This window comes from Furipterus horrens, unplaced genomic scaffold, assembly GCF_987537825.1.
Source record: "Furipterus horrens unplaced genomic scaffold, mFurHor1.1.pri manual_scaffold_5, whole genome shotgun sequence".
NCBI lineage: Eukaryota > Metazoa > Chordata > Mammalia > Chiroptera > Furipteridae > Furipterus > Furipterus horrens.
The window spans coordinates 195,652,295-195,679,485 of NW_028327175.1; the positions used below are offsets into that span (position 1 = coordinate 195,652,295).

At 51.5% G+C, this 27,191-nt stretch overlaps 1 protein-coding gene across 1 annotated transcript in view; it reads right to left on the reverse strand.

The window, feature by feature from the left end:
- Nucleotides 1-27,191, reverse strand: part of DOCK1 (dedicator of cytokinesis 1) — a 385,242-nt gene that overhangs the window by 273,766 nt on the left and 84,285 nt on the right. Inside the window, exons 19-23 of the mRNA XM_090278686.1 lie at nt 25,869-25,966; nt 23,174-23,263; nt 22,747-22,847; nt 17,341-17,475; nt 11,899-12,007 (exon numbers count right to left, since the gene is read on the reverse strand). Coding sequence (XP_090134812.1) covers nt 11,899-12,007; nt 17,341-17,475; nt 22,747-22,847; nt 23,174-23,263; nt 25,869-25,966 — 533 coding nt within the window. The remainder of the gene's footprint in view (nt 1-11,898; nt 12,008-17,340; nt 17,476-22,746; nt 22,848-23,173; nt 23,264-25,868; nt 25,967-27,191) is intronic.

Here is a 27,191-nt window from a genome sequence, read left to right on the forward strand (position 1 = left end):
TGGGTGGAGGGGACAGAAGCCCGGCGTACATCCTGGCTCCTTCAGCTCCAGCTACACAGCCGCTGTCACTCCGGATTCTCCCCCTGAGCCTCTCTGTTTGCTCTCTCACTGCGAGCCAGACCGAGGCGGACCGCCTCACAGGGCCTGGGAGGCTGGTGGCGATAAATCCATGTGCTGAGAAGGGGAACGTGGCACTGAGGAGACCTAGTCCTCGTGACCAGTTAACCTGCCCTGGCCTATGGTGCCAGCGCCTGTCACGGTGACAGAGAGAAACGGGGAACTGACATAGCAAAACTTGTGGCTTACAGAAGGGAAGAAGCTGGGGCTCCTGTTCACCCTCTTTGGATCCAGCTGCTTTTCTGCAAAAAGCCACCACATGTCCGAGTGTCACGGGGGCAGAAGGACTGCCTGGGTGACGAACACTTGGACTGTGCTGTCGCAAGAGGATGCACACATTTTCAAAACTCCTGGAGCCAGCCCTTGGGGGCTGCACTTTTGAATGGCAATGCACCTCAGAAAAGTGGGTTCAGAGGCGTTCCTGAGGGAGCACGATTCTGTGGGTCTCAGGCAGCATGGAGGAACTGAAAAGACGCCCAGAATTCTGAACCAGGACAGAGGCATTGCCCCCAGTCCCGGTTAAGGACAGGAAAAGCATGGCGATTGAAGCTGCTGTCACGTAGAAGTGACAGCCATGTGAGGTCCATGCAGCAGATGCCCCGGAAACGAGAGGCAAGTGGACACAAAGTGAGTCAGAACAGCAAGGGAACAAGAACACGCTGACCCCCTGCATTAGATTTGATGTGGGGAGGGGAGCCTGGGGACACACCCTTTCTCAGACTTGGGGACACCGGACACATGAAGCGGAAGCATCATGGCCTGATGCCTCAATTGATCAAAAAGGCCCCGCACTCAGCATCCACCGGAGGACTGAGCACTGAGCAAAACGCGTCCTGCACGCAGACCGCGCAGCCGCCCGCCGCCACCGCCCCCGGGAAGGGGGCCCACCGATAGAAGGAAATACAGCAGAAATGAATGGGCTTGATAATGCTCTGAAAACAGTCCTTGTTTTGCCAAAAACAGAGCACCAAGGGTTCAGGAATCTTTCAAATAGAGATGACATTTAATTCATAGAGATAACAAAACCTCAGTTAAGTGCCCTGGGGGGTCGCAAAGGGCTGAGAGCAGGATCAGGCCAGACTATAAAGGCTACAAAAGCAATTACCCACTAATGAGGAGACACTGGGAGGGCGAGCGAGGGGACCAGGGCGGGCAGACTGCAGGCTGGCCAAAGAGGTCCTTGCTCGGGACAAACACAGGACCAAAGGTGTCCTTTTAAAAATAGTAAATTATTGAGTAGGAAAGTCCAAATTCAAACGCAGAATAAATAAAACCAATTTTCAGCAGCCCAGCATTAAAGACCGGCTCCTAGAGACAGACACAGTGCCCACTGTGATGCATAATTGCGAGGACCTTTTGAGGGACCCCTCCAGGAAGAATGTGCCCCTTTGGCTCTGACAGGTGCCAAGACAACTTCCAGGCCCCCGACACGCAGCCCGCCCCCCCTCCAGAGGATGGGACGCTTTCCAGATGCAGTGGGCACCAGGCAGCAAAGGAAGGCTCCGTTTGCTTGGATAATAAACGCTAATTTGAATACAAAAGCAAACAGCACCCAACCCTACCCTGTGGGGGTGGGGTGGGGGGGAGATTAGTGAAAACTGAAGTAAGAAGGATAAATTTTCAAAAGATGAAATGCTATTATTTTCAAGTTCCCACAGGAAATTCACAGCCCCACCTAGCATGCCTCTGGCAAGAAGGCAGAGCTTCTGAGCTGGGGGGGACTTGAGTTCCTCACTGCGGTCTCCCTGGCGGCCATCTGGTGGGAAGAAGAGTGAAGGAGCGTTCAGGACACATGGGGGCACCTGAAAAGATCCTGCTCTCTGGGGCAGCACAAGCGCACAGCCGTAGTCTTAATCCTGCTGACAGTGCGCACCGTTGGCCAAAGCCTGGCTCTCCCGCTGCAGGGTGACGGGCAGCCGGCCGGGCAGGAATGATCCCAGATTATGAGCAAGTGGGTGTGAATGAGACTCTGCTCCGCTGCGCGTAACCCAGTGCCACAAAAATAAAATGAGCTGGAGAAGATATGAAACACCGCCATTCACTAACGTGAAGAGCTAGGATTAGTATAAAAGATGAAGGCACCGCAAAGGACTGACTGTATGCAAATCTGCCTCCAGGCAACTTAAAGGAAGTTACTGCCCAGTACAAGCTCCTGCCTAAACCAAGTTCTATCTGATGTTCACCGTCTACTCCAGCGGTTCTCAACCTGTGGGTCGTGACCCCTTTGGGGATCAAACAACCCTTTCACAGGGGTCGCCTAAGACCATCGGAAAACACATATATAATTACATATCGTTTTTGTGATTAATCACTATGCTTTAATTATGTTCAATTTGTAACAATGAAAATACATCCTGCATATCAAATATTTACATTATGATTCATAACACTAGCAAAATTACAGTTACGAAGTAGCAACGAAAATAATTTTATGGTTGGGGGTCACCAGAGCATGAGGAACTGTATAAAGGGTCGTGGCATCAGGAAGGTGGAGAACCCCTGGTCTACTCTAAAGAGGTGACCACGACATTTCTGGAGGAAGGGTCAGAGAGGAAGCGCGGAGGGGACCTCAGAACAGGCTACACCCGTGCCTGACCTTCCCAGATGGAACAAGAAAACTCAGTGGGGCAACAAGGTTCTGTCGGAAAGAACCAGAGCCGCGGCGCAGATTCCAGACAGAACGGAAGAAATGCACCCGGGACCAGCGACAGGGACCGGGAGCCACGGTCTCTGCTTTGAAGGAGGGGCAGGCTCCGTGACAGAAGCCCCTGTTAACGCTGGGTGAGCTGAATACATCACCTTCGTGCATTTTGATGGATATGAAATACACCTCAACTTAAACTGAAGCTTTTTGGAAACGGGCCTGTGAGCAAAAATGTTTAAAGTAGATTAAATATTGCAAATAAAGGCAAAGATTGCCAGAGCGGGGAAAACCAGGACAACATGCCACTTCCACTCTGCTGCCCGTAAACAGGAAACAGCAGGGTAAACGAGCCCTCAGCCCACGCCAGCGCCCACGGCGCAGCTGGACACCAGGCTGCAGGCCCCACCCACGCCCGCCCCACATCTAGGGGTGACTTGCCTGGCGTCTCCCAGACCCTGATCCCACCCTGCCCCAAACAGGGCTCGGCAGCCTGGCAGCTGGCACAGTGTTCGTGAAGAGGAGGGTGCAGAGCCCCCGGGCCAGCCAAGGAGCCCGGGACCCCAAACTGAAGGAGGCAGCACACAGGGGACAGGGCCATCCTTTGTCACACGGTGACTCAGCAGACATCCTACCCTCCACAAAGACTCAGAAAACGGCCTCCATTTCCCACGAATGCCTCTCCCCCACACAGACTGTCACTCTTACGTTCCGTCCCCTCTCTGTCTGGTCAGAGCACCCTGAGTGAAGAACAGGTGTCACCCCAAGTCCCTCAAGAGGCTCCCCTGTGACCCTCGGGAAAGGACTCCCAGTGACAGTCACAAAAGTCTGAATGGGGACTTGCCAGACACCAGGAAAACTTTTTCAATTAAAGACATATTTTACTTAAAAATATAAACGAGAAAAGCTATCCCATGACAAAAATAAAAGCACTAATAAAAAATTTCATGAGATAAAATTTCTAAAAACTCAGAATTTTCATATTGAGAGATTCCCAGGGGAAAAGTCCATTTTCCCCCCCATTGCCTCCCTGGGAGATCCTGTCCTTCTCTAAAAATGTCATTTTAAGATTAAAAAAATAAACTCAAGTGTCACTGCTCAGTGAGTCACTTCAGGATGTCAGATACAGCTGATCGTCAGAACAGCCACACCCCTCTTCTCAGCTCAGAGGCCACCGCGTGGGACTGAGCTGCCCCCGCCTCAGGCGCCTGCCCACCCGCCTGCAGCCCCCTGTGCAAAGCCCCACTGCAGCTCCTGGGCTCCCGGCTTCCTAACAACCCAGCCCAGGGCAACGCCTTTCCCCCCACAGGGCGCTGGACCAGGGGCGAACCCACAGCCTGCAGAGGAGCCCTGACATGCTAACAAGTCACGTGTCGGCCCAGGTTATCTTCGCAAACAATCAGAAGTCCTCACAGAGGAAAAGACGGAAGCTGACTTTGACATCCACAAGGACCGCAGCAGCGGACACAGGCCTGCGGATCTTAATGACATCCAGCAGACTGCACAGACGTCCCAATTACTGTGACATTCCTTCCCGAGAAGCGCCCCCCCGCCCGCCTCTCCCTCGAAGGCATCATCTCCCCGCTCGGTGTGGACATGGGCACCTGCCACCAAAGAACGTCAGTGGGGAGGCAGGCAGGGAAAAGGGTGCGGGAGTCCATGCCCTAGTCCTGCGCCCTGAGAGAAACAAGCAGAGAACCCCAACATGGAGAAGCCACCAGGAGGAACGAAGGAAAGAGCAGGTGCTGGAGGAAGGTGAGCAGGGGACTGAGGGGACGCTGAGGCCAGGCCCAGAGCTGTCGGGGGACAGGGTGGGCAGGCCTGAGAGGCAGGTGCAGTCCCAGGGCAGGAGGAAGGCAGGGAGACCGAGTGCCTGCCTGAGGAGGCCCCACCTCACGCCGTCAGGGGGACTCTGCCTTAGATCTTGAGCATCAAGGTTCCAGGTGAGGGTACACTGCTTTCTGGTTCTTTACTTTTCCTTAATGTACCTTGGCTGGTCATTCGGTTGGGCTTCTTGGCGTCACCTGATGCCAGGTAGTTCTCCATGGATCAGCATCTCATTGGAGAGTGACCTGACCCAGCCAGCACGTCTGTGTGCCCAGGAGAAGGTGTTGCCCATTCGCATGGAAAGGTGCTGCCCACGCACAAGGGGAGACCCTGGCCAGGCACTCACCACCAGCTCATTTCAAACACCTAATCCGTAAAGGAACAAAGAATTCGGGAAGGATCGTGACCGATGGGTTGACAGCGAGGAAGCTCGGAGCGGGAGATATATGTGCATTAATTTACACTACTTCGTGCCTCGTGCATTGTTACCTGCCTTTGAGAAGCAGTCAGAATAAACAAAAATGTCATTTAAGAACAGTCCCACTCCAGTTCCTGTCGCCTCAGACCCGGTGATAAGAGAAAAGTTTCAGTAATGATTCACAAAGAGCACTCACTCCCAAGGGTGCCTCTCTGGCTGCAGCAGGAAAGACAGGAAGGCAGAAAGGGTCAGACACCCCCAAAGGGGACATTTCGGGAAGGGAAACAACCTGGAGCCAACCATCATCCTGCTGAACCACTGGTTTATCCTCCTGCCCGTTCTATTGACCTGGGAAAACTGCAGCGGCAGCAGCAGCAGCAGCAGCAGCAGCAGCAGCAGCAGGCAGAGGGCCAACTGGTCGACCATGCCATCTGCAAGGTGGTTGCTGGGGCAATGGACGCACAGAGCCACGCCTCCAAAGGATGCATCCAGGGGAATGCCTCTGTTGTTGAGACCTACCCAGGCACTACACAAAACGATTGGCCCGACAAATGGCCATAGGAATAGCATTTTTTCCCATTTTAGTAGAAAAGGAATCATTGAAAAGAAAAACGGTGGAAGTCTAGACAGTCATCTAATTTTTCAGGTGTGGCATCTTTGCATTGAATCTTGAATGGAGACCACACAAGATACGTGATGTCACAAGGGCTGGGAATCCTATGAAAATATCCTTTTCAAAAACTAATTCCTCTTTTGTCCTGTTTGACCTAATTGGGTGACGGGCATTTCTGTCCCCTCCACCGTTACACTGGAGAGAAGACAACTCCTGCTAAACACAACGGTGGCTCTAAGAATCAGTCACCGTATCTGAAGGTTACACACCCAACATGGAAACCTGCTATGTTTTAATAAGAGACGCCTTTTATAGCTATCTTCTTTGTCCTTTACTTCTTTCCAAATTCAATGCACCCTATTGAATATATAGGATTTCTCAGGGGGAAAAATAATTCTACTTGAATTGTACAAGTGTCATGTTCACAGTTCACGGAGACGGACACGGCTCAGCTCCGTGTCAGCTACACGGCCTGGCACAGCATTCTAAATAAAGCCAGGGCCACACATAAACATAACCTCTGATAGGTGTCATGGGTACAGCAGTGGCCGGAGACGGGACCCGTGGGCTATGCCTCCCCCACAAGGACCCCTCTGCCCCGGGGCCAGTTCCTGAAAACCCTCTGCATGTGACTCCCCGCTCCCCAATGCCCGGAGCCCCAGTGCTAATTACTTGAGTCCTTTTGAAATTTGACTTCACATAAAGCCCATGGCTTCATCAACACACACACAAAAACAGTTTGCTCCATCGCAGAGAGGTTTAATGAAATTTTGTAATGACTCAACATCCCAGTGCGGGTGATTTCTGAAGTTCATGGACGAACTATTACCTTTTCTTCTCACTTCCCCATGCTGAGCACCAGCTGACATGTTTCTCAATAAGGTTCTTCCCGGGTGTCCTGAAGGTCTGGTCTCCTCTCGGGCCTCAGGTTGGGGTGCCTGGCATGCTGGCTGGCACACCAATCCTAAGTGAAGGCTTTACCTATGCTTCCCATCTGCCCAGCAGACGGGGCCGGGGCACAGCGGACGCACCACTGACACAAAGTCACAGACACGCTCTGGCTTCAGCTCCATGAACAAGGGTCGCGCCACTCCTCCTGCTGGCTGCTGCCGGCCCCTCCCCACTCTCTGCACTGGGGAGTCTCTCCTCCTCTTTTCAACTTCCTGGTGTCTTTAACTTGGAGAGAGGCAGCCTCCTCTCCAAGAAGAATATCCATCAGGGTTCCCTCTAGGGATGGTGATAGCCTTGAAGAAAAAGACAGTCACTCCTTGTCCTCTAGGACTGCAAGCCACTGACTACTGGGGGCCACTCTGCCCTCAAACAGAAAGAAGAGCCTGAACCTAGGGTGAGGATAGGCTTTTACCCCTGGACCGGACGCAGTGAAGCCCACTTAAGGTCAAACTCCCTGTTCCACGAACCCACTAGTTTCCTTCTTCCCGAAGCGAGTGTGCATCGGGCTTAGGTAAAGAGATGACCATGGCTTTGCAGTAAGACCTGATGCCAAGCAGCGTCCGCCCGCTGCCCTGACCTCCTTCCACACTGGGCTGTGTCTTCTGGATCTCCTGCTTCAGAGCCCACACGTCCAGATGCCCCAAGCAACCTGCGGGATTCTGATGAAGAGGGCACCAAATGTACACATCCAGCTGGTAGGAACTGACACCTTACCAATATGGAGTCTCGTTATCCATGAACTGGAATATCTTTCCAATTATTGGGATGCTATTAGAAGTTTATGCAACTTGCAAGCAAGAGGACTCCATCCACAGAAACTCAAATATGCAAAGACTCTATGACAACCTACAGCCAGTGCGTGTGGAAATACCCTTCCACCGGGGGAGCACATGAGCCATCACAGTCCTCACCTCGCTGCACCCAGTTCACCTGGGAAGACCCTGTTTGACTGGTCAGGCTGTTGGGGACCCTTGGAAACCCCTCACCTTTTCTAGGACTCTCTCTGAAGGGGCCCCATGGGGTAGCTGCAATGTGAAGATCCCGGAGCAAAGCCGGTGGACATGCACATAAATGTTGCCATCAACGACTCAGCTACCAATGCGCAGACTTAATGCGATCCTGTCTTCTGCCCATCCCTTTAGAAGGCTTTTTCGTTATTACTTTTAACAGACACCACAGTGGCGCTGGGAGGATCACAAGAGATTACCAGCATCAAAGGCTTTGTTAGGGGGTGGCACAAATGTGAGGGATTGGGGTTACGTGAGGCTCCGCCACTACCCGGATGGCAGCGGCAGATGAGTCCACGCCAAGCCCTCTGGGAAGAGCAATATAAAAGTTGCTAAAGTATGTTCAGAGAAACACATGTCCATATATATGTAAATAAGTTGGTACACAGTTACCATACAGCTCTGTGTGTCACACACAGACAGGAGGTGACGCGGAGCAGAAAAAGCAGACACTTAAAAGACAAAATCATCTCTGGGACAGAAGAGGGCAAGAAACTCTTATTTTTCTTAGTGAAGAATCTGGTACTTTCACTTTTCTAACCAGACCTCGTGTTACATTCAGAACTGAGGGTAGGTACACAGTCAATGCCGTTTAGTCTGAGGGCCCGGATAAGACTCCGCAGCCCCTGGAAGTCAGGACGTGGCCCACGGGGTGGAGGACAGCGGCCGGGAGGCAGAAGGGGGACAGGGACCCGGCCTGGGGGGCACGGAGGCAGCTGTAGGTGGGCTTCATCATTAGGACAACATGCCCTATGAAACCGGATTCCCACACCCACAAGGAATCCTTGCATTATTCCGGATCCTTAGTTGCCATCATCCCGAATACATTCAGACCATTTTTTTCTGAGGACACCCCCCCAAAAAAATTTTTTAATGTACAAATATGGGAGAAACAGTACCCCAGATGGTAGCTTAGAAATAGTCAAAGAGCAACAAAAATTGATAAGGAAGAATTTGGGATAAGATAGAAAGCAAATAAGTATGATATCATTTCAAGTCAGGATATTATTTTTAAGGAAATAAAAGCTGCACTTCTTCATGGGCAAAACTCAGCCTACGCTGTATTTTTTGTGATTACAATGCAGCTTATTGCCCACACAGCGCTTTCCGGTGAAAACGAGACAGAGACGGCGCCAGGAGATGATGGTCAGGACGAGAGAGACAAGAAAGCCTGCACCTCGGGGCGCCCCCCGGAAGGAGGCCAAACCCTCACCATCCAGGTGTCAACCTCAGCCGTGGGCAGTGCAGGGGAGGAGTCCTCAGATTCAATGGCTCTTCACCCCCGCCGCCCGTCCAGTCCACACGCCCGCAGGGACGACCTCTGAGTACCCGGGCCTCTGGTTCTGCAAGGCCACGGAACGGACACGGGAAACTAATCACGTTTTCCTACTAACCTGGATGAAAACCTAAAGAAACGTAAAGAGCAGCAGTTTTCAAATGTGGGTGGAGACACATTAGCTGTCAGGAAATAAACTGATTGTCTGTCAACCAGCACTTTGTTTTAGTGAAATACTTTAGTTCAGAACAGACGAAAAGATATTTAGAATAGAACATAAAATGCCAAGAGCATCACAGGGAACAAAGGTAAGAATGTATACACACACACACACACACACACACACACACCAAGAATCTATCTCTTACTGAAGATAACGGTCAGAGTTTTCCTCTACAGAAAATTCTGGAATTCTCAGCCCCAGACAGAACAGGAGACGGCACTGAAGTCACAGGACGGTGTCTGCAGGATGATCCCAGCATTGGTAGTGACTATTTGTGGAATTCAGTGAGCGCTCTGCCTGCGATAATTCTGACTGCAGAGCCCCGAAGGTCCCAAATCTAACTTCGCAAGAGGTAAGTTGTCCAGAAACAACCACCTGCTGCCAATAGCGGGGCCGTCCCCAAGACCTCGGCCCCAAGAAGCCTTCAGGACCAGCCCCACCTAACTCCTTTGTGCCCCTTTGGACACACCCAGTTTGCATGGACTCCAGTCTAAGTCTGTAATTGCTTTAAGAGTGAACACAGACTCTGTCCACTTAGGTGGGAAGTTCCACAAGGGGGGATGTTTATGTCCTCACAACCCCAAAGCATCCGGCCCAGGCTTGTCTACGGCTGCGGGCAGCAAATGTGGGCTGGTGCCTGAGCATCCCAGGACTGCTGGTGCTTAGCAACACTCCCCGGGGAGCCTAACGGAAGAGTGTGACTCTGAACCTGCCAACCAAGGCTTAACTCATCGCTCTGCTCCATCCCAGCAGCCCTACCGCTTAACACAAAGGTCCTGCACACCCTCCCATGGGTGTGTTTGCTTACTAACATTAAACGACTGGTAAAATGCTGTTACCAAGGCACCTGGAAGGCAGCCACGCTGAAAACCCTTAGTCTGATGCCACGTTCATGCTGAAGTGAATTCTTTGCTGAAGCCCCTCCTGCCCCACCCCTCGTTCAGGCATGAGATGCAGTGGCAGCCTCCAACCTGCAGGGCGGGCAGGAGCAGTGGGTTCAGCATGGAGAAGGTGACTGACTGCAGGGCTGGCTCTCTGGGGCATAGCAGCCCCTCCCAACCCTCCCCCTGCCACCCTCAAGGGTCACCCCAAATAAAGCCAAGAAGGTAGGAGGGCCTGCTGACTTCTGGGTCTCAAACGAGGGCACACGGATCATCTCGAAAAATCAAAACAGGCCACAAGGGCTACCCTCTGGGAAACAACGCTTCACGCCTAAGAAACACCAGTCTGTTCCGATTCTAAGTAAGATGATTCGCAGGTGCATGTCCATTTCAACAGAGCAAAACTCAAAGGCATAAAACACCACAAAAGCCCGGGGCCCACAGTGGGAGCCCTCCCCTCGGACGCTGGGAGAACACACACCGGCTGTGGAAGAGCAGCGGGGAGGCAGCGTCGTGAGTAACCCCCAGACCCCTGTGCTGCAGGCGTGCGGGTGACGCTGAGCCACTGACGTCATGGGGGGTCCCTCCTGTCTCACAAGGAACCGCCCACAGGATGCCCTGACGTGAGGGGAAGCAGGCAGCCCCAAGCCGAGCCGACTCAGACTTCACCACGTGAGAGTGTGTTGAGAAATCGAACACTACTCTGGGCTCAGAACTTCCAGAGACTTCGGTCTCTCCTTACACGGCCCCTGTCCGTCTGCCTACAACGCTGCAGGGTTTCGGAGTAAAGGGACTGAGCACCTTGGAACAACCATGCAGCTTTGGGCAACGGCAAGTTGCCAGAAGAGATCACCAAAAGCTCTAATATGCTTTGTCCAACAAAGCTTTGTCCATAAATCACCAATCTTTACAATAAATCCAGACAGAGATCGGGAAATTATACGGAAAAAGCAAGAGCTCTGCCAGACAGCTGCACCAGCTCAGAGGGGAAAGAGAGTCCTGACTTCAATCACGTTTGGTTCCACCCGTTCGCTGTCGCAGCAACCACGGGACACCCTGGGCATCTCTGGTCCAGACCGCGGTGAGCTTTAAAGCTGGGGAAGCACTTTCCCACACCAGTTTTGAGACAACAGCCACAGGACGTTTTCTGAAATGGTGCCTTAAAAGATACCGAAAGGGGAAGGGGGGCAGAGGCGGCTGCAGCAAGAAGCCTGGGGGTGAGGGGGGGGCAGCTGCCAGGTGATCACGTGGCAGACGCTTCTACTTTGAAGGAAGGAGCATGAGCAGCAACCTGCGAGCCGCACGCTCCTTCGGCAGGGAGTCAGCCCGCAGCAAGCACGGGGACAGGGACGCCTGAGAGCGTGTAGGTCCCAGCGCTGCTCCGAGGGCCCCCTGGCACCGCCATCCCAGGAGGTCCTGAAGAACACTCAGCCCCCGGGCAATGAAGGCATCTTTCTTCCCCAGGGCAACAGGGCGGGAGCCGTAGGAACTCTGGAGCTGCAGACCCCTCGCTGGCCAGCGCAGGTGCGAGGCGCAATAAAGGACGAGGACAAGACAGCGTGTTGGGGGCCTGGCCTGAGCTCTGACCAACGCCGGGGGCACTGCCAGCCCCAGCCCCCGCGGATGCTCGGATACTGAGACCCCTGACCGCACTGTTCCCGTCGGCTTCCCCACGTGGACAGAGGGTGAATGCAGGGCCTGTGCTGGCCGCGGGGCAAAGGCACAGCAACGCTAGGGTGCCAGAGCCCTGCAGGAGGAAAAGGCCAGGCCACCGCGGGCAGGGCCAGGTTCCCCGCAAAGCCAGTCCTGGGCCCCGCGGGATGTGCAGGCACCACGGACGTGCAGGCCCCGCGGGATGCGCAGCCCACTCTCCCCCCACCGGCACGGGAGCCCTGCAGCTAACAGTTGGCCTGGAGCACGGCCGGGCAGCAGACGAAGGCCTACCTTCACCCGGACGGTCTGGTCCGACACGCTGCTCATCATGGTGCTGATGGACCGGAACAGCTGCAGGAGGGACTCCCTGAAGTCGGCCTCGCCCTTGTTCTCGTAGAGCCTGCGGAGGAGGAACACAGCGTCTGCGGGCGGCCGCGGCGCCACCACGTTCGGCTCCTGCGTCCACAGCCTGCGGGGGTGCCGCCTGGGTAGCAGGTCAGGATGCGAGTGAATGCTCTGAATATCTCTGAGACATGGGGACTCGGGGGGTGGGGGTGGCAAACTTGGAAACCCCACTGCTGTGGGCCACCCCGGCTATGGGGACAGGCCACTGCCTCGGAGAAGCTGATCTTTAATGCCACTATGTATGTATTGTTTTCTCATTGCAACAAAACACATTTTATATGTCTGAAAAACACAGAAACGTCTGGAAAGGGAGAGAAGGAGGTGAAAAGAGAGGAAGGGGAAGAGGAAGGAAGGATGGAGAAATTCAGCTTGAATTCTACCCCACAGAAATTTCATCACTCATATTTTGGTGTATTTCCTGACTGTTTTTTTTAAGCCTGTAATGTCACATAACTGAGTCACAAAGACACGTAATAGCCTAAACTTAACATGATCTCATATCCACTTGAAAGTGATGTCATAAACTCAAAATTATTTGAGAAAAATGATACTGTCAAACTGGGGCTGATAGGAGAATGAGAGGGTTGTGCATGGGGTGCATGTATGCAAATATATGTTGCTGATTGTAAATAAGTTTCATCTATGAATTATTTATTAGCAGTTACTTCAAGTTGCTTTGTTACTTAGAAGCAATGCATTTGCATTTTTAAATGTTGCAACTCAGATGCTTTATTAACACAGACTAGTTTTCTGCCTAATTAAAAGTATACCATACCTGAAAACTTAAATACAATGGCAAAGTCTGTAAACTAAATGATAATTAATTACCCTGGGGAGAATCTTATATTTAAACTTCACTGTGAAGCAACAGATTCTGTCTAAAATGGGGAACTGCAACCCCATGTTTCTGTTTTGTGAAGCGTTTTCCAATCGGGGTTGGTTTCGGTGACGTACCAAGTAATTAAAATGACGGACTCGCGCACCTCTGCTCACAGGGGACCCGGAGCGGCGCCAGGCACCCTGGTACCCAGGCTGTGAAGCCTTAGCACGCGGCCCGTCTGCCCCCTCAACTTAACGCTGTGAGTATTCATGAATAAGGAATGACAAGATCTTTATCTAGAGCCTACATCTCACTTCTGTAACCCTGGAAATAACAGCAAAATGGCACGTCTGCAACAACTTATTCAGGATCAATAACTGATTATGCACGAAGCGAATCCCACAGGACGCGCGAACACTTCCCAATGTGCAGAGAGACAGAAAGGAACTCAGGGATACCCAGCTTCGGTAATTTGATTCTGAAGGCCTGCTCAGAGGCATCGGCTTTCGGGCTTTCTAGTTAATGTGACCCGCCCACACAGCAGACACCGGCCAACACAAACCGCCAGACGTGCTCCTGGCTGTCGGGAATCTTTCTGGGGCTCCCCTGGAAGTGAGCATCTCTGCGCCAGAGCTTTAAAACTGTTGTTTCTCATTTCAAAACAAAACGACCTTTCTGAACAGAACAACGGGGATGGATGCGTGTAGTGAGAGAGAGGGTAGGGTAACAATGCTAGGCTTCAAGATCTTCACCGACCAAGTCTCACCTCTTTGTTCTCCGGAAGAATAATTACTACTGTCAATCACCCTGGAACTGCACGAAGCTACTCCATCACATAAAAACACAGCAGACCGTTTTGAAAGAAGGAGGAAAAAAAGACCTCCCAAGTTTATTCCAACTGCAAAAGGATAATCACACTTGTCAATTCCAGCTGTGAGCACAGCTGTTTTTCCCCTCGAGGTATTAAACGTGCTGCAGCCCTGACAGGGAGAGCCTTGGCCGCTTCCTTCCCCCACCTCTGAAGACACCACGCCAGGGCCGCTGAAGGCTGCCAGGGACGAAACAGGGCAGACATCTGTGTGGGGCAGAGGACGGCTTTTTCTTTAGGAGTCTCAGTCTCGTTTCCCCTAAGACAAACGTCTTTGCTGGCCCAGATGACGCTCCCCTGAACGGTGGGGCAGGGGAGCCAAGGACACCAGGACATGCCTAAGGTCATGGGCCCTATCGTCCATGACTTTTAATAAGGCCATGGTGTTCCCCTGCCACTGAGTCCCTGAGACACTAATGCCTCCTCTCAGCAGATTCAGACTGCAGAGTCAAATGGAAGAAGCGCATCCTATTTGCAGTGTGGCCAAAGGAAGTGAGGTCCCTCCCTGCACTCAGGAGGCACCGAAGGCAGCCAAAGAGCACGTTTAGGAAACACATAGAGAAAAAATAATGAGGTCAGTGAACGATTACAATCTGGGATACGGTCAGGGCTCCAAAGCTCATTAAGTGCTTACAAGGAAAGAAGGAATGAAGGAGAGAGGGAGGGAGGGGTCTTGTCAGTCACCACCCCCGGGGTCCCTACAGCATCTGGTCAGATGAGGTCAGGAGCCCAACAGGGACACTGCAGGACTGAGGAAGCCTCGCTGCCTTGGACAAGGGCTGCTTCTTGTCCTCCAGGAGGGGGTGACAGTGTCAGTTTGGGATTAGGCCTGGCTCCCGCCAGGGCTCCTCCAGGACAGAGGCTGGCACTGGGGCCACGGTCAGGGTCAGCAGCCTGCTGCCAGGCACCAGAACAGAGGCGATCCCAGCACAAGAGGCCTCCTGGGGCCCAGACAAGTGTCGGCTGGTGTCTCGCTCCGGTTCTGCACGACCCAGTGGGATAGGAACACATCCATGGGTCGCTCGGGGCCCCAATGATGTAAAGCCAGAGACGCCTGGTGCCAGGACTCTCTGGGGCTGACCCCCAAGCTGATGGGGAAGGGAAACTCTAAGCAGCCCAATGAAGGACGAGTTAGTACCCCAACAGCATTAGGGGCGATCGAAGCTGTCAGGCAACAGAAGCCCTGGGTCAGAAGTACGTGGGAGGAAACGCCAGCTGTCTATCCAATATCTATTTACTCCTGCACTAACTCACCATTTTACTTAGAACCCCGATTCTGTGGAAAGCACCCAGAGCCCATCTAAAAGTCCTTTCCCAAGTCCTTTAGAGCTCGGGTGCTCATGTGACATACTTCTGCACAGTGGCAGAAAGGCACATGACTGTAGTGACTGCAGGACACTCTTTAAAGGAAGAGAGACTGAAAGAGCCCTTTGCCCTTCACCTTGCCCCCTCCACTGCTGGGAATGCAGCCCTGACGCCAGGAGGGGCAGACGCCACCTCGGGGCCACGAGGAGAATAGAAGAACCTTCGGGATGGTGGGGCAGAAAGACAAAAGGAGCCAAGGACATGGGGACACCACAGGGCAAGGGCATGAGCTCCAGACCCCTCCTCTGGGAAGGAAGGAAGGGAGGGAGGGAGGGAGGCAGTGAGGGGAACCTCATCTGGCAGAAGTTCTAGGCTTTTTTGTGGCACGCAGCCAACCATATTCCTGATCACCACACAAACTCAAGAACTTTTATGGACCATAATCCTAAGATCTCATGCCATTTGTATTTTGAGATCGAAAGAAGTTCAGGAGACAGAAATCATTTTGTTACTGGCCCACTTGGGTGCCCCATGTCTTCTAAGCAGCATTGTTCTGTACAAGGTCACAGCGTGTATCACAGCAGCAGGACACGCTCACCGCCCATGCACGTCTCCTCAGCTTGAGAGTCTCTGAATGAGACGGGACGCTAGGAAGGCGATGAGCATCAGCCAACCCTGATCCAATGTCATATTGATCACAAATGGTCCCAGATTATGTTGTTCAAATAAAACAAGGCCAAACTGCTCACATCTCACCCACCCGGTCCAGTCTTTCAAGTTATCCTCGCATCTGAGTGTAGCTTTTGGTTTAGTGTAATGAGATTTAAAATTACTAAGGAAACATGTACAAGCAAGATCGAGGGTGGCAGGTTCATTTCAATAGAATTAATTCGACTGAAGAAAATAAAATGCAGGAAAACAAAACCTAGTTTACTCGGCCACCTTTCACATCTGAGAGCGAGGAGCATCAGTGGCTCTGACCCTGAAGGAAGGCGGAGGCTTCGGTCTACATCACACTTCATTCCTGCCTTTCAGAAACAGAATAAAAGAGTGTGTCTTTGACATTCCAGCCAAGGGTCAGAGCCCAGGGCCCTCACCCTCGAGCCTTCGGCCATAGAAAAGCAGCATCACAATTATTGTTTTCATCACCAGGACACCGGCGGCACAAATGCAGTCAATCCTTCAACCAGTCACACAGGGGCTGTATCCCCCAATCGGGGTGGCGCCACCCTGGGTGTGACTTCAGAGTCCCACACCAGCGAACAACATGGTCCCCCGGCTTTCTCTGAACCACAGTGCACTCTAGATTGGACTTGGAATACCTCCCCTTTCCCCCGGGCCCTTCTGAGAAGGCTTCCTTCGGCAGAGAAAATAGGCAGGTGCTGACGGAGGTCCACGGTGGCTCAGGTCCCTGTCCCCCAGTGTCCGGCAATGCTGCCACAGTGCTGTGCTTGTAAACAGTGGCGCGGGCTCTCTGTTCCAAGGGACCCTGGGTCATGCGCTGTCTTGGTACCGAGGACTCACCACGGAAACACCAGCCTCAGAGAGCCGGCGCGCACCAACATCAGGCCCAGCGCGTCACCCAAAGCCACGGCCGCCCACAAAAACAGGCGGCCGAGCCAACGCCACACCCCGACCCTCTGGCCCCCTGCTTTCTACATCTCTCCCTTCACGGTTCACTACCGTGGGCCAGCTGGACGCCTCTTAATTTAGCCACCTCTTCATCTACAGATATCTAGACAAAAGTACGAAACAGCGAAGTCACACATGCACTAATTCACTTCCCAAAGTTCCAGCCCAATTCACAAGTTCATCCGGAGAGCACATGAACGCCCCTTAAGCTGAGGCAGCCGAGTGTCCCCCCAACCTGGCACCTCCCTGCGTGCGGACGTGTCTCTGGAAATAAATCAGTGGCTGAAGGAGAGAGAGGAAGGAAGCCCCGGCGTCTTCCCCAGCGAGGCCATTCAACATGGGGCGGCTTTTCCCCATTGTGGCTTGTCTGTCTTCGTTTCGTGTGTTCCTTTGGTGCTATCTGCCATATAAAGGAACACGGAGAAGGACTCCGGGCCCTTAGACACACCGGGCACTGCATCTGAAGACAGAATGGAACTCCCACGAACACACTTCTGACTCGGGACCTGGGCTGGCTTCTCTGTTTGCAACCCCAGCTCCGCAGAGCTGCCTGTCACTGCTCTGGTCCTCCTAGCAACCAAGGGGGGGGGGGGGAGGAGAGGAAGAGGAAGAAAATGGGCAAGAGGAAGGGGACAGGAAAGGGGAGGAGAGGAAGGAAGGGGGTTCCCGAGAGGCCCCCGAGGGCCCGCAGCGCGCCACCTACTGGTTGAAGAGCACGCGGGAACGCACGATGAACTTGAAGATGTACTCCAGGCCCTTCATGGCCTTGTACAGCTGCTCGCTGACGCCCGGCTTCTCCGCGCTGTCCACGTAGTTCCGCAGCACTTTGGTCAGCTTCCTGGTCACAACGGAAACAAAGCCGCTCAGTTCCGAAAAGCACACCACCCCCGTTCTTCACTGGGACGGAGGGACACCAGTGGGTGGTTCCCACGTATCAGCACAGGCGCACGCTTGTGAAATGCCGTCTAAACGGATGAAAAGGGACCCGTAAAACAACCCTCAAAAGGGTGGGATCTGAGCACGGACCCAGCCCTTGGTAAGTTTGAGAAGTCTTTCTAAGCGTGTAAATGTATTAATTATGCAATGTACGCCCCACAGCAATGCTGGGAGGCAAGGAGTGGGGATTACCCCTAATTTACAAATGAAGACCCCCACGTTTGGACAGGAAAACTAGCTCCCCCAATGTTAAATAAAACAATCAAAGGATTTTCTTTATAGCCCAAGACAGGCAGGAAAAAAAAAAACATTAAACTGAAATGGTCTGGAACTAGATAATGTTCCCAAACACGGAACCTACTAAGTGCTAAGAGTGTACACAGATCTGTACACTTAAAAATGGTCAAAATGTTGAATTTTATGGTATGTAGATTTTACCAAAAATTTTAAAAGGCATTATTGCCTGAAACAGTATTTGTTACTGGGAACCATTTCAGCAACCTCTAGTTCATTTTCTAAAACTGGGCTATTTACACTTGAAATTAAAATTTTACTACCGATTTTTCTTGATTTCTTAATGAGTTTTCTAAAAACCTTTATAAAGACGACTATGAACAGTATATGAGAATAACATGGGTATCACATGGAGAGTTTTATAAATTTTATAAGTTTTATAAATTTCTTTTTACAGTTTCTAATAGGATTGTCTATATTACAGTAACTTGTGAAAGTATAATGACTATACTTCCCTTAGAGTCCATATCTTCATAAATTATGATCTACAAACAAGTAACTCACTAACATGTAAACATTTAAAACCTTTTTTCATGATAATGGAAGTTTAGTTTATAATATATGAAAATTGGTCACAATTATTTTTAAACTTTCCATATCATTACATAAGTAATTATAGTCAGTTGGTATAAATAAAGTACTTATCAAAAGTTTGATTTTAATTCATAGCTCCATAAATTAGATTAAGTGCTTAATTAATAAGTCATTTAAAAAAAAATAAATCCCTGGTACAAATAAAAGATAAAGCATTAAAATTTTTCAATTTTTCTGCAACTCAAATAATCAGAAAGTTCAAATGGTAGTACATTTGCTCAAAGCATCAGAGTATATGAAAAGGTTAATTAAAACAAACACACAAAAAACAGTCTAAGAGGCCATGCCCTGGTATATCACAGAAAAAGACTAGAATCATAAAAAAAACCAACTACATTAATAAATAAAAGCATGTGAATTGAAGTAACAGAAGTAAACAGTGTGCCTAATATACTGAGGTACACAGAACAGCCTGAAAATAAGGGGGTCAGACAGACAAGATGCGGAGACACTGGAACTCTGCGGATCGGGGACGCACTTACATGTTTTGGCCAACACACTGGACATGGGTGTCACAATCAGCAATAGTCAAATCCCTACACACCAACAACCGCACTTGTCCCTTACTCCACAGAAACAAATAAAACACTAAAGGATGTTTATTGCAGCAACGTCTACAGCAGCAGAAACACATAAGCCATGCCAGCGTCCACCGTGTGACGACAGGCTGAGTAAGTTACGGTAAGTCCTTTCAGTGCAATGCGGCGTAACTGTTGAATACAAGAGGTGGGGGCCAGGGGGTGGGGGGACGCGCCGTAGCATCGGGAGCGTGAAAAGATGGCCAGTTACGGTGTTTCTTCCTTTTCCAAGAACACGGCGGCTTCAGAACAGCAGGTGCGTGTGGCAGGGCCCACGCTCTGCTCCGTACCCCCACCCCCACACTGCCTTACGGGAGGTCTTGAAACAGATCCTTCTTTTGAAAAGGTATTTGGGCGATTCTAGACATCTGCATTTCTATGTAAGTTTTCAAACAGGCTAGTCAATTTTTTTCACAAAGCACGCTTGCATTTTGATTGGGATTGCATTAAACTAGAGATTAGTTTAAGGCAAATACACGCTTGGGCAACAGTTGACGTTAATTATTTAGTTCCTTTAAAATTTCTCTCAGCAATGCTTTGTAATTTTCAGGGTAGAAGTCTGATCTATCATTGATTAAATTTATTGTGGGGTATTTAATGACTTTTTTATAATATGGTAAATTATATTGTACTTTTACTTTCATGTTCCAATTATTTGCATACGTACAATTGAATTTCCTATATTAGCTTTGGATCTACCCTTCTAGTAGTTTTGTTATTTTTTTTTCTGGGGGTGTTGCTTTTAAAAAATAGATCCCTGAGGGTTTTGTAGGTACATAACCACATTATGCAAAAAGAAGACAGCTTTACTTTTTTCTTTCCAATTGTTACACTTTTAATGATTGTTCCTGCTTGCTGCTCAATTTGCAGTACAATAATCAACAGAGGTGGTGAAAATAGACACGCCTGCCTTGTTCCCAGGCTGAGGGGAGAAGTTTGCAGCGCTTTCGTGGTCAAAGGGCCAGCTGTGTCCTCTAGGCGCTCCTTGTCACACTGAAGACGGTCCCCTCCATTCCTGGTTTGCTGAGGAGTTTTCTAATAAATGGGCGCTGAATCGTGTTAAATGCTTTTTCTGCATCTCGGAGATTTAGTGATCAAAGCAAGAAGCTCCTCAAACGGCAGCAGCCCAACAGAGCTTTCTGCAGCGATGGGGCCCTTCTGCATCTCAGGTACCCAGCAAACGGAGCGTCAGTTCGGTGGGAGGGAAGCTGGAGCCAGCTGCCAGGGAAGGCCGTTCAGTGGACACAGAGGAGCCCGGCTGCTGCTTCTCCAGAAGAGCGGTGCCCGAGCTGACAGCACTCTCCCTGCCCAGCACTGGTCACCCTGCGGGGCCGCAGCTCCCGGGAGTGTCCGATGCAGAGGGGTTCCCTGTGAGAGTTGGGGCCCATTGTCTACGGTCACCTCTAATGTCTCCCCTTGGAGGTCTCGGCCTTTATCCCAGGAAGGAGGCGAAGGAACTCAGGGGACAGAGATGTCACAGGAGCCCAGGCCTCCTGGTGCGGAGGGGACAGACTCCCTTGGATGACACTTGCCACAGAATTTCCATGCAGGCCACCTGCCATGACTCAGTTCAATCTGTGGGAATCCCAAGGAGCTCCTTTGGTTTTTCCAGGTGTGAATATGCAGTTCAAACTGATGTTAGTTTCTCAAAACATGATACGAAGGCGCATTTTCCAAAATGAAAATTTCCCTTTCAGTAAATTACAGGGACTGATGCTCAGCTCAGTTTCATCACAGCTGGAAGATAAAATGGTACTTCCTGCTTCTCCCACCGACGAATGTGCCCGTCGCCCACCTCTCATGGGGCCCCCCTGACAACGAGTGTGCGCACTCCTTCCCCACAGGGGAAGCCACGCAAGGCCTCTCGAGAGCAAAGCCCACTGAGGAACACAGTGCGGCACGCCGATCCGTCGTTCCGATTTCCAGAACTTGAGTATCTAATCTGAGAAGGACTGATGGGCCACATTTCAATTAAAAAGCAGAATTGCCAACGTGCCACACACGGAGACCACATCCCATGCAGGGCAGCTGCAGGCCACCCCCGTACTCCTGCCGGGCGTGTGCTGGGGCTGCCAGAGTGAGGTGGGGGCTCTGACCACCCCTCCCCACCACGGCCTGTAAGGAACTGTCCGACGTGCAGGCAAGCTGGGCACCCCCGCCGGCGGAACAAGATGTTTTAAACAAAGCTATTGGCAAGGAAGCACAGGAGTCATCAAAGCTTGTTCTGCGTGCTTGGCGACATCGCCGCTCTGGGCCCCCTCACGGCACCACCCGCAACACAGGCCCTGACGCACACAGGAAAGAATCCAGGGACAGAACCTACGTGTCAGACCTCTGGCTCTGACCTTGCAGCACACCGGCTGCACACAGGCTTTGTCCTGAGTATGGTCCAGGCAAAGATGGGAGCTCTGACCCAATTTAATGGCACTAAAGAGAATCTGTTCTAATGATTCTACAAGAGAGCTTCTTAAGGAAATTATGTCAAATCACTATATTGTACACCTGAACGTAATATAATATTGTTTGTCAACTACACTTTAATTTTTAAAAATGCACTTAAAACAGAAGTTATTTAAATCTCTTTTCTCACTGCAACTCACACCATTAAAATTTTGAAGAAATGTCCATGAACCCCGCCGTGAGAGACAGAAGGTAACTCATCACAGTAATTCTAATAATAACGACACCTCACACCTGCCTAGTGCTGTCGACGAGCCGGGAATTATTCCCAGCAGCTGACATATAACAACTCATTAAAATGCTCAACAAACCTGTAAGCGTGCCTGTTTTACAGACAAGAAAAACTAAAATCCAAAGAGGTTAAGCACCCTAGATGGGTGAGGGACAGAGCTTTAATTTAGGCCCAGGAGGCCGAGCTCTAGGGTTATGCCACTCAGCACCAGATGAGCACCTCTGTGGCCGGGCATGGCACATGCTCTGCAGTGTCTACGGGACCCACGGGGGCACCTACAAGGATGTGGGGGAAGGTCTAGAGCAGCTGGGTGGGCAGTAAGAATCCAAGTTAGTTACAATGGAAGCTTTTGGAACAAAAGGGAAGGCATTCTTTAGCCCTGCCTGGTGCGGCTCAGTGAATTATGCACCAGCCTGTGATCCGAAGGGTCGCCAGTTCGACTGCCGGCCAGGGCACATGCCTGGGTCGTGGGCCAGGTCCCTGGTTGGGGGTGCATGTGAGGCAACCAATCCATGTATCTCCCACACATGGATGTCTCTCTCCCTCTCTGTCTCCCTCCCTTCCCTGCTCTCTAGAAATAAATAAATAAAATCTTCCAAAAAAGAGAAGGCATTCTTTAAAGAGCAAAATGATATATCAAAAAGTACCATACTGAATTTTATTGACACAAAACCACCAATAATTTCAAAACACGAACACATGCGTGGGTTCATTCACCGTATGCTTGCTGGGTAGCGGCAGGGCAGCGGGCTCTCTGCGTGAACTAAAATCTCCAAGAAGATAGAAGATGCAGAGAACAGAAAGAATTTATGCCAGAATGTTAGGATCATTTGCAACATACCTCTTCCGACAAGCTTTGCAGCTCTGTTAAGAGGGAAATAATAATACACATTATCCCGGTATATTCAGAGTTTTGAGGAGGGCAATGTATGGCCACGTTCAAAAGTACACGAAAAAGCTCTTAATAACAAACATACCAAAAAGTTTTGGTTTTAAAACAACCAAGAGAACTTACGTGTAGGCTAACGTCGCGCTGAAGTGTTTCTTAATGTAGGTTTCCAAAACGGGATTGAAATGCTGAAATTTTCGATCAGCAATGAGTCCAATGATAAATACCTGTGACATTAATTTTTTCATTAACAAGATAACGCAAACCCTTCGGAATCCTCATGTGAGTCATTGGCACCACGTGACTCAATGAACGATAAGACGTTCAGACAGCATTTGGTCAGACAGTTTACCCCTCTTTACCCCACACACTGCGTTTGCCTAACAAGAGTGCAGTTCAAAGAAACCTTCTGGCTCTCCATTTATCTGCTGACTCAATGTCCACGGCAATGCTTTCAAAGCTACCGGGATGGGTCCCCTGGCCCCAGCTTCAAAACAACCATGTTGAAAGGGCATTTGAACACCTGAGCAGAGGAAAAGCGGGGGCCCCTTACCAGCGCATCAAACACAAGCGTGTCAAAGGTCTCACTCTCCGAGTTCTCCATCATGATGTTGAACAGGGCGTCCAAGGTGTCCTGGAGGAACTGCAGAGACACGGGCCAGGGGTCGGAGTGGGCCCTGGCACGGCCTTCACGGCCTTCACACCCACTGCTGCCCAGCGTCCCCTGGGCCACTAGGAACTTCAGGGATTTTTCCAGCCATTAGATGCACAAGACAAAAACTGGAGGTTACGTGACTTCAGAACAAAGACGCAGAGACTCTTGGAGTCCAGCAGCGGGACTGGCAGCAGGGGAGGCCCTACAGTCCCCTCCCAGGGGGCCGTTCCAACCCTTGCCTGGTTTCCATGAGTCCGGTGACAATGAACGCAACAGCAATTACTTTTGAGTCATTTCCCACCCTTTTCCGATTGCGAGGTCTTTGCAGAATCACAACTCTGCCATCTTTGGACAGCCCGATGTTACTGCCAATGGACTCCAGGTGCCAAGCCTGGCTCGTCACGGTTCACCCAGCGTCCCTGCCGCAGGTTCACCCAGACAAGGGACGGGATCACAGCACAGAGCATGGCAGCAGAAGGCCATGGCCGTGTTCATCAGCCGTGGCTGCAGGGGCGCGGGGATGCGAGCTCCGTGAAGGAGATCCCGTGCCCGGGGCCACGGGAGGGCTCCTTTGGACACCCAGTCTCTCTCTAAGACCATCTCCACTTGGGAACCAAACTCACCACTTCCACTTGCCACCAAAACAGGAGACGGTATCTTTCACTGAACAAGCAAGTGCTTCTCTCAATCTGTCAAGCAATGTCATCTCTCTACTACTACTTAGAAGGATACAGAAGAAAGGCCTTGAATAAATGGAAATAAATACCCCATGGTCTATCAGTGTCCTTAAACAGAGTAAAAGGAGCCTCCCAAGCAAGCTGGGGGCCTCTCCAGTCCTGTCCCAGAACAGCCGTTGACCTTAGACAAGTCGATTCATGTCTCCAGGCCTACAGAACACACAGACTACCCTGGCCAAGAGACCGTCATTCGAACAAGGCGAGGGCCGGCCAGGTCCCCTGGCCCCATGGTGCACAGGAAGCAGAGATGTGAAAACCATTTCCAGGGAGGAGCAGTCGGATGTGACAGTAGATTAGATCACAGGAACGGAAAACAAGGTGAGGCCATTCTTGATTTCCCTGGGTGAGCATGACAACAGGTCAACAGAAGTACAGCTAATTCCTGACGTGGCACGGGGACTTACAAATGGCACAGGACAAAATTTCATTAACTGCCTTCTAAAGTTATGTTAACTTATTCACCCAGCTTCCCTGTGAATCGGAGAATTTACAGGACCCAGGGAAATTTAAAATGCCGTGGACAGGGTCCCCAGGTGGCAGCCGGTGAGGACCTGAAAAGACGCTTCTACGTGGCGGATGAGTGAGGGATGTTTCAACGGCTACACAATGAAGTCAGGGAAGCAGTGCCACCAAATTAATTTATACAGACGTTGACCATACTGCCGATTAATTAAAATCACTTTGTGTAATTAATTTTTACAGAGATAAGACAGTCCCCCTCTGCAAGCCTCTCTAGAGGCCGGGGAAGGGCTGGGGCCACAACAGGCTGTGGAGACCTCGTTCACAAAAAACCCCGCGTTGGGGACCGGCTTGTCACCCACCCACCGGCCACAGGGAACATACTGAACACGAACATGCCATTTCCTTATGGCAAGTCGTCTGGGCACATAAGAGACAAGAAGATCCTAAAATTGGAGAAAATTTCAGAACCACCAACAATCCTAATGGAGAATAAGATCAGCCTAGTCTGACTGTCCTGTCTTACAAAGCTTTGAGAGGACACCTAACATTCTCTCCAGGGTCTGCTAAGTGGGAGGCTCAGAGAGAGGTCCAGCCCTGGCTGGCGTGGCTCAGTGGATTGAGTGCCAGCCTGCAGGCTAGAAGGTCGCTGCTTCGATTCCCGGTCAGGGCACGTGCCTGGGTTGTGCGCCAGGTCCCCAATTTAGAGGTGTGCAAGAGGCAACCAGTTGACTTATCTCTCACACATTGCTGTTTCCCTCCCTCTCTTTCTCCCTCCCTTCCCCTGCCTAAAAGTAAATAAATAAAATCTTTAAAAAAAGAAGAAAGGAGAAAGAAGTCCAAGGTTGCAAGGGAAGAAACGGGCCAAGACTCTGGGGTGCTGGTCTGCCCTGTCTGCCACCTTCTGCCCAGATCAGCCACAGGAGCTCCAAGTGAGTCAGGAGCCGGGGCTAATGACAAGGGTCAGGTAATGACAAGGGTCAGGTAATGACAATGAGCAGGGCAGGGGCAGGCCACTGAATCTCCCTGAACCTCCGCAGCCGCCTTCTGCAGAGGCACCGGTGCTTCCCTTAGACAGCAGGGAGAGCGAGGCTGAATGAAGTGATGGAACGTCCGTCAGCCCCGCTGCGAGGACCCATGGGAGGAGGACCCAGGACCCAGGGCTGGCCTGACTCCACACCCCACGGCCTTCACCATGAAGCAGACCAACCCCAGACCGGAGTCCCGAAGGGATGCTGCCCACTCAGAGATGCACGTCAACCCCAAAGAAAGCCTTTGTTAGGGATCACGACCAGCATCGCACGCCACCCCGGAGGCGGCGGCGCAAACGACAGCACCCGGGGGGGCCAACGAGCCCGCCCACGCCCGCCCACGCCCGCCCGCCGGGCCCCGCTCACCTTCACCACCTCACCGCCGTCCACCTTCATCAGCTGCCGGAGGTTCTGCTGCAGCAGGCTGGTGTTGGACCGCCACTTCAGGAGCCCCAGCAGGTCCACTGGAACAGAGGCCCCGGTCAGCCCCCCGCGGGAGCCCCATCTCCTCTGCGCACCCCCCGCGAGGACCCGTGTGCGCTGTCAGCAGGAACGCTGACCCCCTGCGGAGATCGTCCCCGGCTAACATGCCACGGGGTCGCGCACCCACCGGACCCCAGTGGGGTTGAATTCATTGTTTCCAGCTACAGTCACCAGGAAGTGATTTCCACGGAACCGCTCATCACAAGGGTCATCCGGGAGCCTGAGCAAGGCAGTCCAGCCTGTCTACAGGCGTGCAGATTCCGAGCGGCGGGGCCAGGAGAAGCTACGCACACACCCACGAGGGCTGCCCCGGCTGCTTCTCCCAAGTTTCAGAGCAAGACGCTGTTGTTTCGTTTTTTACATAAAGTCATCTAAAAGAGCTACATAGACTCTGGTCCTGAGGCGGCACAGTGGCAGGGACCCCGGCCCACAGGGACCACTGCCGTGCGGGGCTCACAGACCCCACCCAGGCCTCGCTGTCCACAGCTGTTTCTTGGGGTTGCAGTGTTTTGTGCTTTCCAGTTAAAAAATCACAAACGGAATGCATTTGGCTCTTACAGACTAACTGCATAGGACGATGCCCAAGGAAGGATTTTAAGGCAGCACGATGTCCTTGAAGGCATGAAGGCAGAACCCAGAACATCTCTAGGGAAGATCGAGGGCCTACGCCATTTAACTTGAAGTTATTTTACGACCCATTACATGAAAACACACAGTTAGCAAAGGGGCTCTGACTGCCTATCGGTGCTCATCGGGGACAGTCTTCAGCGACTGCGATTATCTCCTTAAGAAAAACCCTAGGTAATACTGAAAGGACAAATGTAAGTCTGGCACAAGGTGGAATTTCAGGGAACACAAGACACCAACTGGAATTTAAGGTTAAAAGCACACAAAAGGCACAAACGGGCCCTGGCTGGTGTGGCTCAGTGGATTGAGCGCCGGCCTGCGAACCAAAGGATGGCTGGTTCAATTCCCAGTCAGGGCACATCCCTGAGTTGCAGGCCAGGTACCCAGTGGGGGGGCGTGTGAGAGGCAACCACACTTGGATCTCTTTCTCCCTCTCTTTCTCCCTCCTGTTCCGTCTCTCTAAAAATAAATAAATAAAATCTTAAAAAAGAAAAAGTTTTAAAAAAGGCACACGTGGGATGGGCACAAAAATGCACATCTTCATTTCTGTGACCTTACCCGCAGGTCGGGCCAACAGAG